This window comes from Lutra lutra, chromosome 7 (assembly GCF_902655055.1).
Source record: "Lutra lutra chromosome 7, mLutLut1.2, whole genome shotgun sequence".
In the NCBI taxonomy this organism is placed as follows: Eukaryota; Metazoa; Chordata; class Mammalia; order Carnivora; family Mustelidae; genus Lutra; species Lutra lutra.
In genome coordinates, this window is record NC_062284.1 from 116,634,913 (window position 1) to 116,647,040 (window position 12,128).

At 53.6% G+C, this 12,128-nt stretch overlaps 1 protein-coding gene across 2 annotated transcripts in view; it reads right to left on the reverse strand.

The window, feature by feature from the left end:
• The window catches only part of RIN3 (Ras and Rab interactor 3), a 115,975-nt gene that overhangs the window by 35,561 nt on the left and 68,286 nt on the right, over positions 1 to 12,128 (reverse strand). For both annotated transcript variants that reach the window (XM_047737275.1, XM_047737276.1), the window contains 2 exons: positions 6,791 to 6,863; positions 280 to 371 (listed from right to left, as the gene is read on the reverse strand). In XM_047737275.1, the coding sequence (XP_047593231.1) occupies positions 280 to 371; positions 6,791 to 6,863 (165 nt within the window). The remainder of the gene's footprint in view (positions 1 to 279; positions 372 to 6,790; positions 6,864 to 12,128) is intronic.

Consider the following 12,128-nt stretch of genomic DNA (forward strand, 5'->3'; position numbering starts at 1 on the left):
CTTTCCCACAGCCTCGTCCTGGCAGTGGGGTCAGCCTGTGCTGACCGGCCCTGGCTCCCCCGGACCCCACAAGGCTGTGCGTCAGACCTTATGGGCGGTTGTAAAAGGTGCCCTTTTGAAAACTGGGAGACTCTCCGGGCTATGGGGCCTTGGCAGCCTGGGGAGCAAGACGGGAGGTCCCACAGGAGCTGGGACTCAGCCCAAGGGGCTGCCCCTGTGCCCCTCTGGTCGTTGCATCCTAAAGCCCTGCCCCTGCCCTGAACCTCGGAGGGGACTTACCCAGGCCCAGGTTGGAGATGGTCTCGAGGTCTGTGAAGCTGCTGGCCTCCAGGATGGCCTGGGGCAGCCTCAGCGTGAAAGGCAACAAGTCTCTGTGGAGACAGGAAAGGCCAGAGGTCATGTCGGGGAGAAGGACCCGTGTGTCCGTTCCCTGGACCCCGCTGGCTGCTGGGGCCTCTAGGCAGACCAGAAACTTCCCTGGGGCTGAGGGGCTGAGCCCTGTGGATGAGGAAGCAACCAGTCAGATGCAGTCCTGGGCCAGTCCTGAGGGACCCGCAGAAATGGGAGACTCTTCTCCCTGGTCGCTTGTTTTCCTGTATCGTGGGAAGCCCAGGTAGCTTCCTCTAACGGTGCCCTTCTGGGTGGAGGAACCCAGCCCCTCCTGCCTGCTACCCACTGCTGCTCCACACGGAGATGGGAAGAGAGCACCCAGTCAGACTTCCCCAGTGAAGGCTACCAGTCAGCCCCTCGGGGCGCCTCAGGCCCCGACCCAGACTGCGCTCTCAGCACTCATTCCCACCTCAGGCCACCACTACCCCAATCTCTAACTTGGCAGGATGGTACCATTCAGTCCCGTGTTGCCTCAGTTTACCTGGGTGGCTGTCTGGCCTGCCAGCCGGGTTTCCAGTGGCTCCTGGGTCTCTGTGTATGTTGCCATGGGCAGCAGAGTCCCTCAGCTCCTCCGGGGTCCACCCCCCAGCCCCCAGGGCAGTCTCCCACACTCTCTCAGCCACCTCCTCTGTTGATCGAGATGCTGCCGGGATGGCAGGGGGCCAGCGCCAACCCGGGACCGCCGCATCCAGGGCCTTCCAGGGCCTTCCTGGCCCCCACTCTGCCTCGCACGCAGGCTCCTCCATTCTGCCCACTGTACATCCTTCCCTCGCACTCAGGGGCCTCCCGGCTGCCTCCCCAGAAGGCACGCTCATTAGCTTAGAATGCGTGTGCCTTGCTCATTCCCACCTCTCGGCGCATCCCAGGCAACGGCATCTACTTCGATTCCACAGAGCCTCTGAGGCTGTGCCACCATGGACCACCTCCTCCTCTGTGACCTGGTTATGCGCAAGGATTTCATCTGTCCCCGCTCCCTGCCACAACAGCCAATGCACCCCTTCACCCAGGGGCCACCTCTTCTGATCCAAGGAGAAGTACCCACGGGAGGGGGTGTTTGCTGGGCAACTAGTAGGTGCCCAGGCACTGGACTGGGTGTTTGCAGGCCTTATGTCACATGACAGTATTACTATTTTTTCTTAAGATTTATTTATTTGTTTTGCAGGGGAAGGGGCAGAGGCAGAGGGAGAAGCAGACTCCCCGCTGAGCCCCATGGGGCTCGATCCCAGGACCCCAGGATCATGACCTGACCTGAAGTCAAGAGTCGGACGCAGTCAACTGACTGCACCCCCTAAGCACCCCCAAGCACCCCAAGTACTGTATACTGATATACAGTAATCAGCTATCACTATAACAGAGCATCCTTATGGGTAGGTATTAATACCTTTGTATTACTTAATTTATTACAGATCAGAATCCCATGGGGGAGCTGCTAAAAATGCAGATTCCCAGAACTAGGCACATAGGTTCCCAGGGTTGGGGTCTGGGGGTGGGCCAGGGATCCCTATTTTTCACCAGCTCTCATGAGGATCCTGATGGACACAGCCTGGGATGGGAATCAGAGGCCCCAAAAGCAAGGGTTATCGGTAACCCTAAAAATTAAGCACCTCTCCAGGTGTGTGCGTGTGTGCGCACCTATGTGTGTGTGCCTGTGTGAGTGTGTGAGTGTGTGTCATACTTACAATCTCATATATATACAGACATATATTCTCACACATAGATTCCCATACATATATATTCTCATACTCAGAAGAATATGTATTCTCATTCTTGTATTTTCCTGACATCATGGACTATTAAGTCCATTAAAAAGCATTCATAAAAAGAGAAATTTAAAAAATGGAATGATGCTCCAATGGAATCTGAATGAATGTTCTAACATGTCCCCCCCACACGCTGGTGAGTCAACTGTATAACCTCTTGGAGAGGGACATGTCCTTCCCTAGAGGTCTTAGTTCTAGCCAGTGTCTTTCGACCAGTGTCTTTTTTGACCATGACTGCCAGTTAGAACCACATCTGGCATCATGAGGCAGTGTGTGTGCACACATGCTCTCGCACACACTCATAGAAAATCATGCATAACTAGTGCAAGAGTTTAACAAAACAAGACTTATTCCAACTTACACGAGACACCTTCTGATATTTACCAGTCTAGTTTAATTTTTTCGTTTAAAAGGAGAGCAGTCATGGGGCGCCTGGGTGACTCAGTCGGTTAGGCATCCGACTCTTGGGTTTCGGCTCAGATCTGATCTCACGGGTTGTGAGATCAAGCCCCATGTTAGGCTCCATGCTCAGTGGGGAGTCTGCTTGGATAGTCTCTCCTTCTGTCCCACCCCCAACTTTTGTATCCTTGCTCTCGCTCCCTCTCAAATAAGTAAATAAAATCTTAAGGGAAAAAAAAAAGGACAGCCGTCATGATCCAACAGACGGATGTTATACCCCCTCTAGGGTCATAGGAGTGGGAGGTCGGTGGGTGAGGCTGAAAGTTCCAGTCCTCCAAACCAGGGGTCTCCCTGTCACCAGCCCCTCCTGAGGCCACCTAGGGGCCCTGCCTGGGTCAGCTCTTAGCACAAACTCAGGGAGCACTGAAGGGGGCTCATTAGGACCAACAAAACCCACCCTATCACTTGGGAAATCCCAAAGGGTTTTAGGAGCTTTGTGTCAGGAATGGGGACAAAGACCAAACCAGATAACTTCCGTGTTATACTCCACTCCCTCCTGGGCTGTTACCCAGGATTGAAAAACACCACATACCAATGATACTATCTAGTTTATGCCAGTTCTCTTCCCCTGAGGGCTCAGCAACGCTGCCCAGAGGCTAACGGCCACCCAGTTCACAAGGCTACTGACTCCTGGGCGTGCTGAGAATTTGTCCTCACAATCCTTCAAAGGGGCTTAGTAGTGTTCCTGGTTTGTACGAAGTGTTCCAGAAATGACCAAGTGTGTTCATGCCTCTGTTGCTCTGGAAAGGAGCCCCAACATCTCCTTGGCTCCTCTGCTCCCTTACTCCTCTCTGTAGTGGCTGTCTCTACCCTGCTCAGTTCCTCCAACTGTTGCTGAGGCAGGGGCCTCCTCATAGTGCCTGCGTGGCTGCTGTGGCCCTGGACTGGTCTCCCCTCTCCCCTTGCCTCTATTCCACCTCCTACCGCAGCTCTGCAGCTCTGCTACAGTGCACACTGATGTCACCACAGCTCCTGGGAATGGCATTCAAGGTCTCCCCTCTCATCCCCACCCATGTGTCTGGTTCCCCCCCGCAGCCATGCCCAAGCTTCCCACTGCCAAGTTTTTGCCTGTGCTGTTTCCATTACCTAGAATTCTCTTCCTACCCTTCCTTGCCTGGCCTCTGATGTCACCTCTTCTACAAGAAGGCCCAGACCCTCCCATTAATGGAAGGGGAGAACTGAAGGGGAGCAGCACACACACCCTCTCACCCCCAGGCCTGTACAGGGTGGGGGGGGGGGTGGGAAGAAGTACCTGGGGCTCAGGAGTCCAGACAAGCTTGGGTCAAATTGGCTGAGAACTCAGCTGTGCGACCCGAGCTAGAGACATCCCCAGCCTCAGTTTCCCTGTCTGTAAGAACACACGCCAGGCCCTCTGGCAAGCCCTTGCAGGATCTTCAGGTTGGACCCCCAGCACAACCTGGGGGCAGGAGGCATCTGTCCCTGGAGTGGGTCTCCAGGTGAGAACACCTATCCCACAAGGCCACAGTAGGGGTTAGAAAGGACTCTGTGGGCAGAGTGTAGACCAAGCCGACTCAGAAGCACAGACATCGAGTCAGTGGGAACTGGTCTGCAACGTCGCTGCTGCCGCCCCACCCGGACCCATAGATGCCTGTCACCGGCTCTGCCCACCTGCCGCCCCCGCCCCCCACCCCCAGCGCAGCCTCAGTGTGGCCTGCTCCCGAGGGCTGGCACCTGAGGCCCTCAGTGGCTTGTCATGGCATGCTGGAGCCTCACGGCCGGTCCCACCAGCCCCAGGGGGAGCCACAAATGCCTCCACTTTGGGGGCACAAAAGCCCAGCCCCATTGGCTTTTGGTAGATGACCCCAAGGTCTCGCCTATGCTCAGGGAAGCCTCTGGGGTCCTGCTGAGGCTGGGATGCCTCCTGCAATCGCGTCCTCGCTGGGCTTCTCTGCCTGCCCCATTCTGCTCTCCCTTCCTCCCCACTGTGCTCTCCTTGTGGGGGGGCAAGTCCTCTCAACTCTTGCCCGTAAGAGCAGCCCTCGGCTAAGCTCTTACTGTGCCCCATCCCAGAGCTGCTGAATCAGTCTCGGGGTTGGGTGGGGGCAGGAGTCTGTATTTTTCACTGGCCCCCTGGGCGATATGGGACCCAGGATGGTCTGGGAAGCCTCTCTAGTCCTCACACCAGACTACCCTCCAGCCTGAAGCATTCGGGGGAGCTCCCCGAAGCGGAACTTGTAGCTTCCTGCGCGTGGGGGGCGGGATGTTGTGGGCTGGGGGGCGTGGCGGTGCAGGATTGGGGGAGAAGCGAATTCCTCCAATGAGCGCTCTGGCGCTGTGTTGCACCTCCTCTATCATCCCTTTGACAGGTGAGGCCACCACAGGCAGGATAGGCCAGGTGAGAGCCAGGTGACAGTCTCCAGCTCCTAAACTGGGGTTCTTCCACGGCACCGCACCCCTGACACATGGCCATGCTGCTGTCGCCAGATACAGCAGGTTGACACCCAAACATATGGGCTCTGTGCCCTGTGATCTCCTTGTGGTTCCCAGAGCAGTGGAGGGCGGACAAACAGGTACCGGCTTCTCTGGAACACAGAGAGCTGCCGGAGCCCGGACAGTTGGGAGGTGACGGTGTGAGCTTGGTGGCTAGGGATCCAGATCTCCCCGGACAGACAAAATCACTGCCCCCAGCGGAAATGGAACTAGGACACCTTCTGGCTGATGGGCAGTGTGCTGTGTCTTTATCCTCCCCTTCTCCAACACCCCTCTAACGGGCATCAGCACCCCCATTTCACAGAAGAGGAAGTTGCGCCTCAGAGAGATGAGGTAATGAGCTCAAGCTGTGGGCTCGGGGATTATGTCATTGTTTATTTATTCATTCAAAGCACCTGGCCTGTGCCCAGCACCATGCTGGGCATGCCCATCTGAGATAAGAACCTCTCAGGGGGCGCCTGGGTGGCTCAGCGGGTTAAAGCCTCTGCTTTCGGCTCAGGTCATGATCCCAGGGTCCTAGGATCGAGCCCCACATCGGGCTCTCTGCTTAGCAGGGAGCCTGCTTCCCTTCTTCTCTCTCTGCCTGCCTCTCTGTCTACTTGTGATCTCTGTCTGTCAAATAAATAAAATAAAATCTTTAAAAAAAAAAAACCCTAAAATTTATAAAAAAAAAAAAAAGAACCTCTCAGAACCGGGATGGGCCTGTCCGCCTGAGAGCTTGGCATGTCAAAGTATACCATGGCCCCGGGGGGCGCGGGGGCTTTGCCTGGCATGCCTGGAGGAACATGCTAGGTCGTCCGAATTAGCCTGAGAGGCACACAGTGGGGAGGTCGTAGCAAAGCTCACGGACCTCGGAGCTTTACGTACCTTGAATCTCCACCCTGCCTTTAACCAGCTGCGCCACCTGAGCAAGTTCCTTCTCTTAGTCTCAGCTTTCTCATCTGTGAAATGGGAACTGTCTGCCAGATTTATGAAGGTAATGGACAGCTCAGCACCGGGGTACCTGCGAGCTTCCGACAGGTGGCCATGGCTGACAGCTACCATTGCCAGCATCACCATTCCTGCCCGCCGGAGCCCAGGAGGGGCCCGCTAGGCGGGAGGGCTCTTCTGGGATGAGCATGGTTTTCATTGAGCGGCAGCAAGGATGGGTCTCTCCGCAGCACAGAGATGTGGGCCTGGAGCCCCGAACCCCGAGACACTCTGTCCTGCCCTCCTTGTCAAGGCCCTGCAGCTTAAGCCATGACGGTGCGAAGATGTATTTTTACGTTCCTGTTGACCTGAAACCAGTCCTGAGTAAACAGAGCAGCTCTGAAGGTGGCAACCAGGCACCCACCCCACCCAGCAGTGACTTCAGAATCACAGGCTCTGTCCCACTGAAGGGTATCTGCCCTTCCTGTTGTCCCCACAGGAAGTGCCATCTGCCACCCCTGCAACAGGGTGGGTCAGGTCAGCACGGGGCTCCAGGGTGTCCTGGAAGCTGGGGTGAGGGGCAGTGAGCCAGGGGGCAGGGGATGATGGGGGTGGGGTCCTGCGAGGCCAGCCCAAGGGAGCCTCAGAGCCCACTCCTCCCCTCATGGTTACCAGGGCAAAGCCAGGGACTGTCCCCTCTCTCTGCACCCTCTGGGCTGCACCTTTCCTTCTGGAGGCCTCCCCAGGACCCTCGCCCCCACCCCAGGGTGCAGGGACGTCTGTTGCACCCTGATGCCCCTCCGTGGGTCAGGCATACTCACCTACTGACACAGTAGAATGCGATCAGTCTGAAGATGTCCTCAAACACAAGAACCGAGCCTTCCAAGTACAATACTGTGGAGAGATGACAAAAACCTTGGGTGAATGTTCCTGCCAGAGAGGAGGCTCTCTGAGGGTCGGGGGCCGTGACTGCCATCTTCACGGTGGGTCCCGGCCCCTGCTACAGGGCCTGGCATCTGCAGCTTCATACATATCGGCTGCCAATCTGACCACAGGGGAGCGGGAACCGACCTTCTATGGTGTTATTCCACTGAGATTTCGGGGGATTATTACAGCAGTTGGTGTTGTCTTTAATCTACAGTCATCATTTGGGGGCAAAACGACACAGACAACTCTAGATTATACGAGCAGAATCAAACATCTAATGGATCAGGGTTGTCTCGGCCTGACAAGGAGCTGCGAGGCACCAGCAGGAGGCAAGTTGCCCAGATCAGTCTTGGCCTCCAGGAAATACAGCAATGTCAGCCCAGGGCCACTGGCCCTTCTCCCAAGAATGCTTGGGCCTATGAGAACCTTCCTTGATTCGGCTGCATGGGTAACCCAAGAGTGAGGGTGACCCCGATACTTTCCAGCTCTGACAACAAAGAGGGACCAATGCATTTGGTCAAGATCCCAACCCATGGTGGATATGGCTCGTCGGAGGGGCAGGCAGGGTGCTGGACTGTGCCTGAAAGGGGAACATGGTGCCACACTCTGCTCGGGACCCTCAGGGCAAGGGGCCCAGAGAAGCTACGCGAGTTGGTTGAGGTCCACTGCCCATCTTGGCTGCCATCCACCCTCACGACACCTGTCACCCTAGGGCACCATATGCCCAACAGGGGACGCCCACAGTGAACGGTCTTTGGCATCAGAAGCACCGAAAAACTGAGTGTGTCACATTTCAGTTCTAGTTTCCTCAGGTTCTTCTCTCATCCATGCGGTAGAACGGAAGGTGGGACCTGGGTCCCAAGCCTGGCTCCAACCAGGAGCTCAGCTCCTCCAGCTGCAAAAGGAGGAAGCCCTTCCCACCCTAAACACCTCTGCATCTTGCTGACAGCAAGCTGTCCTGTTTTCAGAGCCCAGGACAGTGTTTTGCTGCATTGGTGCTCTGCGAGAGGGGCACACACGAACTGAAATGTTTTGTTCCAACAGCTTTATTTTTATATTTGCCTTCTTTCAACATACTAGACACTGTGCTCAACAGTTAACATGATTTTTTTAAAAGAAGTTCACATTCATCATCTATTTATGGCAAAGAAATAATGATTTCCCATTAGGATAGCTATAAACACTTTAAAAGGGAGTTTAAAGAAAAATGCTAAGTAGATTATAGGACCCGTGGTACTCGGAAAAGTCAGAAATGTCAGTCCCAGGAATGACCATTCTCTGTGAATAGCGGTGGGGCAGTCCACAGCGCCACCTAGTGCTGGCATTTGGCACATCGCTGACTTTCTCAAGAAGCGATGGAATAGGGAGCCTGGGGCCAAAACGGCATCCTGTAGCCTCAAGAAGTAGGGAGAGCTCCGTCTATAAAGTGGGATCTCTGAAGGCAGAGTTGGTAGTGACGCCCGCAGGAAGCCAAGCCTAGCACACTGGGAGGGCAGGCTCAGTAGTAGCTTTAAGATAAAGTCAGCCACGCCCCCTTCTGTGCCTCCAGGTCCTTTCTGTGAAGCCATACTTCCCTTAGCCTCAGTTTACCAACCTTCACCTTGCTGGGCAGCAGCTGGGGTGCAGGCACCAGAGCTCATTCCTTATTTGGGCCCAGGGCCCAGCACGGGTGTAGACATAGTGGCCCAGTCAACTTTGTACTGTTAAACTTGCAGATCTATAAAATTGTGAGCCACAGTGAAAGCTCTTGGTTTCTACTTACCTTGACCTCTTCTGCCCCAGCCCCAGGTACCCTCCACATCTTCCACGCTATCCATACACAGATGGTGGCAACAGCTTCCCATCACTCCACGGACCAGCTGGGGGAGCTCGTGCTTGCCAGGGCCAGGGTGTGGCCCAAATCTGAGTCTCCCCCAGGACCCAGCACAACGTGTGGGGTGCAGTTTGGGAGAACAATACATGTTTATTAAATAGCCATCTGGGAGGGAGACGCCAGAGGGCAGAGGCCTGGGGGCACTTGGGTGGGGACCTTAGGCCTCCCACTGCATGGAGTCCATAGGGACCCCTCAGACTTGGGGAAACCTTCACAGACAGACTTCCACCATTCTGGAGCCTGGGCTAACGCACATCGGTAGGGGACAATCCTTTGTCCCCATGAGTGATGGGCGGGCTGCGCTCCCAGGACTGCCCTGGGTTCTGTGCAGTTCCGGTCTGGTGGCTTGGTGTGGGTGCCTGGGCCCAGTGGCCCGAGTGTGAGCATGCCTCCGTCGTCTTGTTATCTATCCTCTCTGTGCCAGGGTTTCTTCAGCTGTAAAACAGGGATAATAAAGTAGCCCCCTATTACAGGTTGAACTGCATTCTCCCCAAAAGATATGATGAAGTCCTAACCCCTGGTACGTGTCAATGTGACCTCATTTGGAAACAGGATCTTTGCAGAAGTCACCCAGTGAACGTGCGGTCAGACTGGATTGGGGTGAACCCTACATTCCATGAATGGTGGCCTTATAAAAACATGAAGACATGGGAGACACACACACACACACACACACAGGGGAAGCCATGTAAGGACACAGGCAGACTGGAGTGAGGCCTCTGTAGGCCAAGCAACACCAGAGTGCTGGTTGTCACCAGCAGCTGGGAGAGAGGGGTGGAACGGATCCTCCCTGATCTGCAGACAGAACCCACCCCGTGCCACACCTCGATTCCAGATTTCTGGCCTCTACAACTGCAAGAATCAGTGAGTTGCTTTAGGCCACCCAGCCTGTGTGACTTTGTCACAGCGGCCCTGGGAAACTCATGTGCCCGCTCATAAGCAAAACCCATCCACCGGAGCTTCCAGAAGGGTTCACAGCACAGTCAGCCAGCAAGGGTACAGGATTACTAAACCCTAACTTTAAACAAGCAAGCCGAGGGATGCCTGGGTGGCTCAGTCAGTGAAGTGTCTGCTTTTGCCTCAGGTCATGATCCCAAGGGCGTGGAATCAAGCCCTGAGTCAGGCTCCTTACTCAGGGGGGAACCTGCTTCTCCCTCTCCCTGTGCCTGCAGCTCTCCCAGCTTGTGCTCTCTCTCTCTCTCTCTCTGACAAATAAATAAATAAAATCTTAAAAACAAACAAACAGTAAGCTAGTCATGGTGTGAGGTAGGGCTGGAGATGGAAGGATTTTTGTGGCTTTGCTTGACATTATTTTCTACGGCTCCTCAGTAGAAAACTTGTCCCTTGGTGGAGGTGAGAGGGGGGTGGGTGGGGGAGGGGGGAGGGGATTTTCCTCACTTGGTCCCATCAACACAGTCCACATTCCACCCTCCAGGTGCTCGCTCATGCTCTTTCCCTGTGGACGAGGATCCCTCTTAACACAATTTAGCTTTTTAACCACCTTATGGGTACAACTCATAGCATTAAGTACAAATGTTCTTGGACCTATGGTGAGGGATAGACCACTATGAAGACACCAAAACCCTTCGGACAGAGCGCCCTAAGTGGGTGAATTGTAGGATATTGAATATATTAATAAATAACTCTCAGTAAAGCCATTATTAAAAAAAAAAGAAAAGAAACCCATACACCAAGAGTAGACTGAATTTCACTGCCTGTAGTATGTTTTTCTGGGACTTTTTATAATTGGCATCTAAGATTTCAGTAGGCAAAGAAACTGTCAAGTGTCTCTACATTTTTCTCTAATCTTCTAAAATTCTCTGTAAATTTTTCTCTAAAGCTGATTGGTTGCCGAGGCCACTTCAGAGGCCACTCACAGCCCTGCCAGGCACAGCCTACAAGGCCCCCATGGCCCCCAACACTGAGGGGACCACGCTGTCCCTTACTCTGCGAAGCCAGAAAGAGCCTCAGGAATGCCTGGTGGGCGCTCTGCCCTTGGCTGCCGCCCAAGGGAGCTGTGGCTGGAGCCCAGCTAGGGAATCCCCCCAACAAAGATGCTGGTTCCAACCGGTCACCTTGGACAAGTGCCAGCAGCGAGCTCCCCGCTGGATGGTCTCTGGGGTCCTCAGCTGCAGCCTCGGTGGGCACATGCCAGGCCCTGTCTAATGGATTTCTCACTCAAAATGTAAGACAGGAGAAGGGGTCCCCATCGGTCACACCTGGCCCAGAGGTGACAACAGGTGACGATGACAAGACATCGCTTCTGCTTCGGGAAAGGAAATCTTTTACCTGACGACTTACCACCAACGCTGAAATGGGACAGCATGGAGATGCCACATCCTTGCATATGGGCTGGCTGCTACCATTTACAGCCTCAATGTCAAGGTGAAATAGTCACAAAGACCAGAAAACTAGTAGATCTTTTTTTCTTTCTTTCTTTCTTTAAAGAAATTCCGTTCAATTGACATTGGCTTTTTCCACTTAGCATAATTTCCTCCGGGTCCTCCAAATTGCTGAGTGAACCAACAGCCTGTTCCTTTTCACTGCTGAGGACTATTTTTCGGGCCAGGCAGGCCAGTTTGCTTGGCCATTCACCCAGTTTCCAGTTTTTAGTTATTTTTTTAAAGATTTTATTTATTTATTTGACACAGAAAGAGAGAGAGAGCAAGCATGTGAGTGTGCATGAGTGTGGGCACAAGGAGAGGGAGAAGCAGACTCCCGCTGAGCAGGGAGCCCGACTGAATTCCAGGACCCCCAGATCATGACCTGAGCTGAAGGCAGGTGCACAGAGCCACGAGGAGCCACTCCAGTTTTTAGTTATTATGCGCAAAGCTGCTGTGGACATTTGTGTACACGTTTCTATGTGAATGTACATCTTCCCTTCTCTAGGTTTCCCAAGAGAACAATCACTGGGAATATGGTAAAGTCTAACATCATGTTTCAAAGGAACTGCCAAACCATTTTCCTGAGTGTCTGTACCCCCCCAGCAATGTGGGAGGGACCCAGTTTCTCCTCATGCTCGTCAGCATGGCGTTTTTGTTATTTTTTATTTTAGCCATTCTGATCAGTGTAGAATGAGATCTCATGGCCGTTTTAATTTGAATTTCGAAAGGACACGAGACATCCGTTCATGTGATTATTTGCCATCTGTATATCCTCTTTGGAGAAATGTCTGTTCATGTCTTTTGCCCATTTTCTAACCGGACAGTTTTTGTGTTTTTTTTTTTTTTTTTTTTTTTTTAATATTGAGGGTTTTTTTAAACTGCTTTATTAAGAGATCATACACATACCGTCCAATTTGCCAATTTGAAGTTCACAATTCAATGTCTTAGGGCATGGAGGCATGTAAAAAGTTGTGC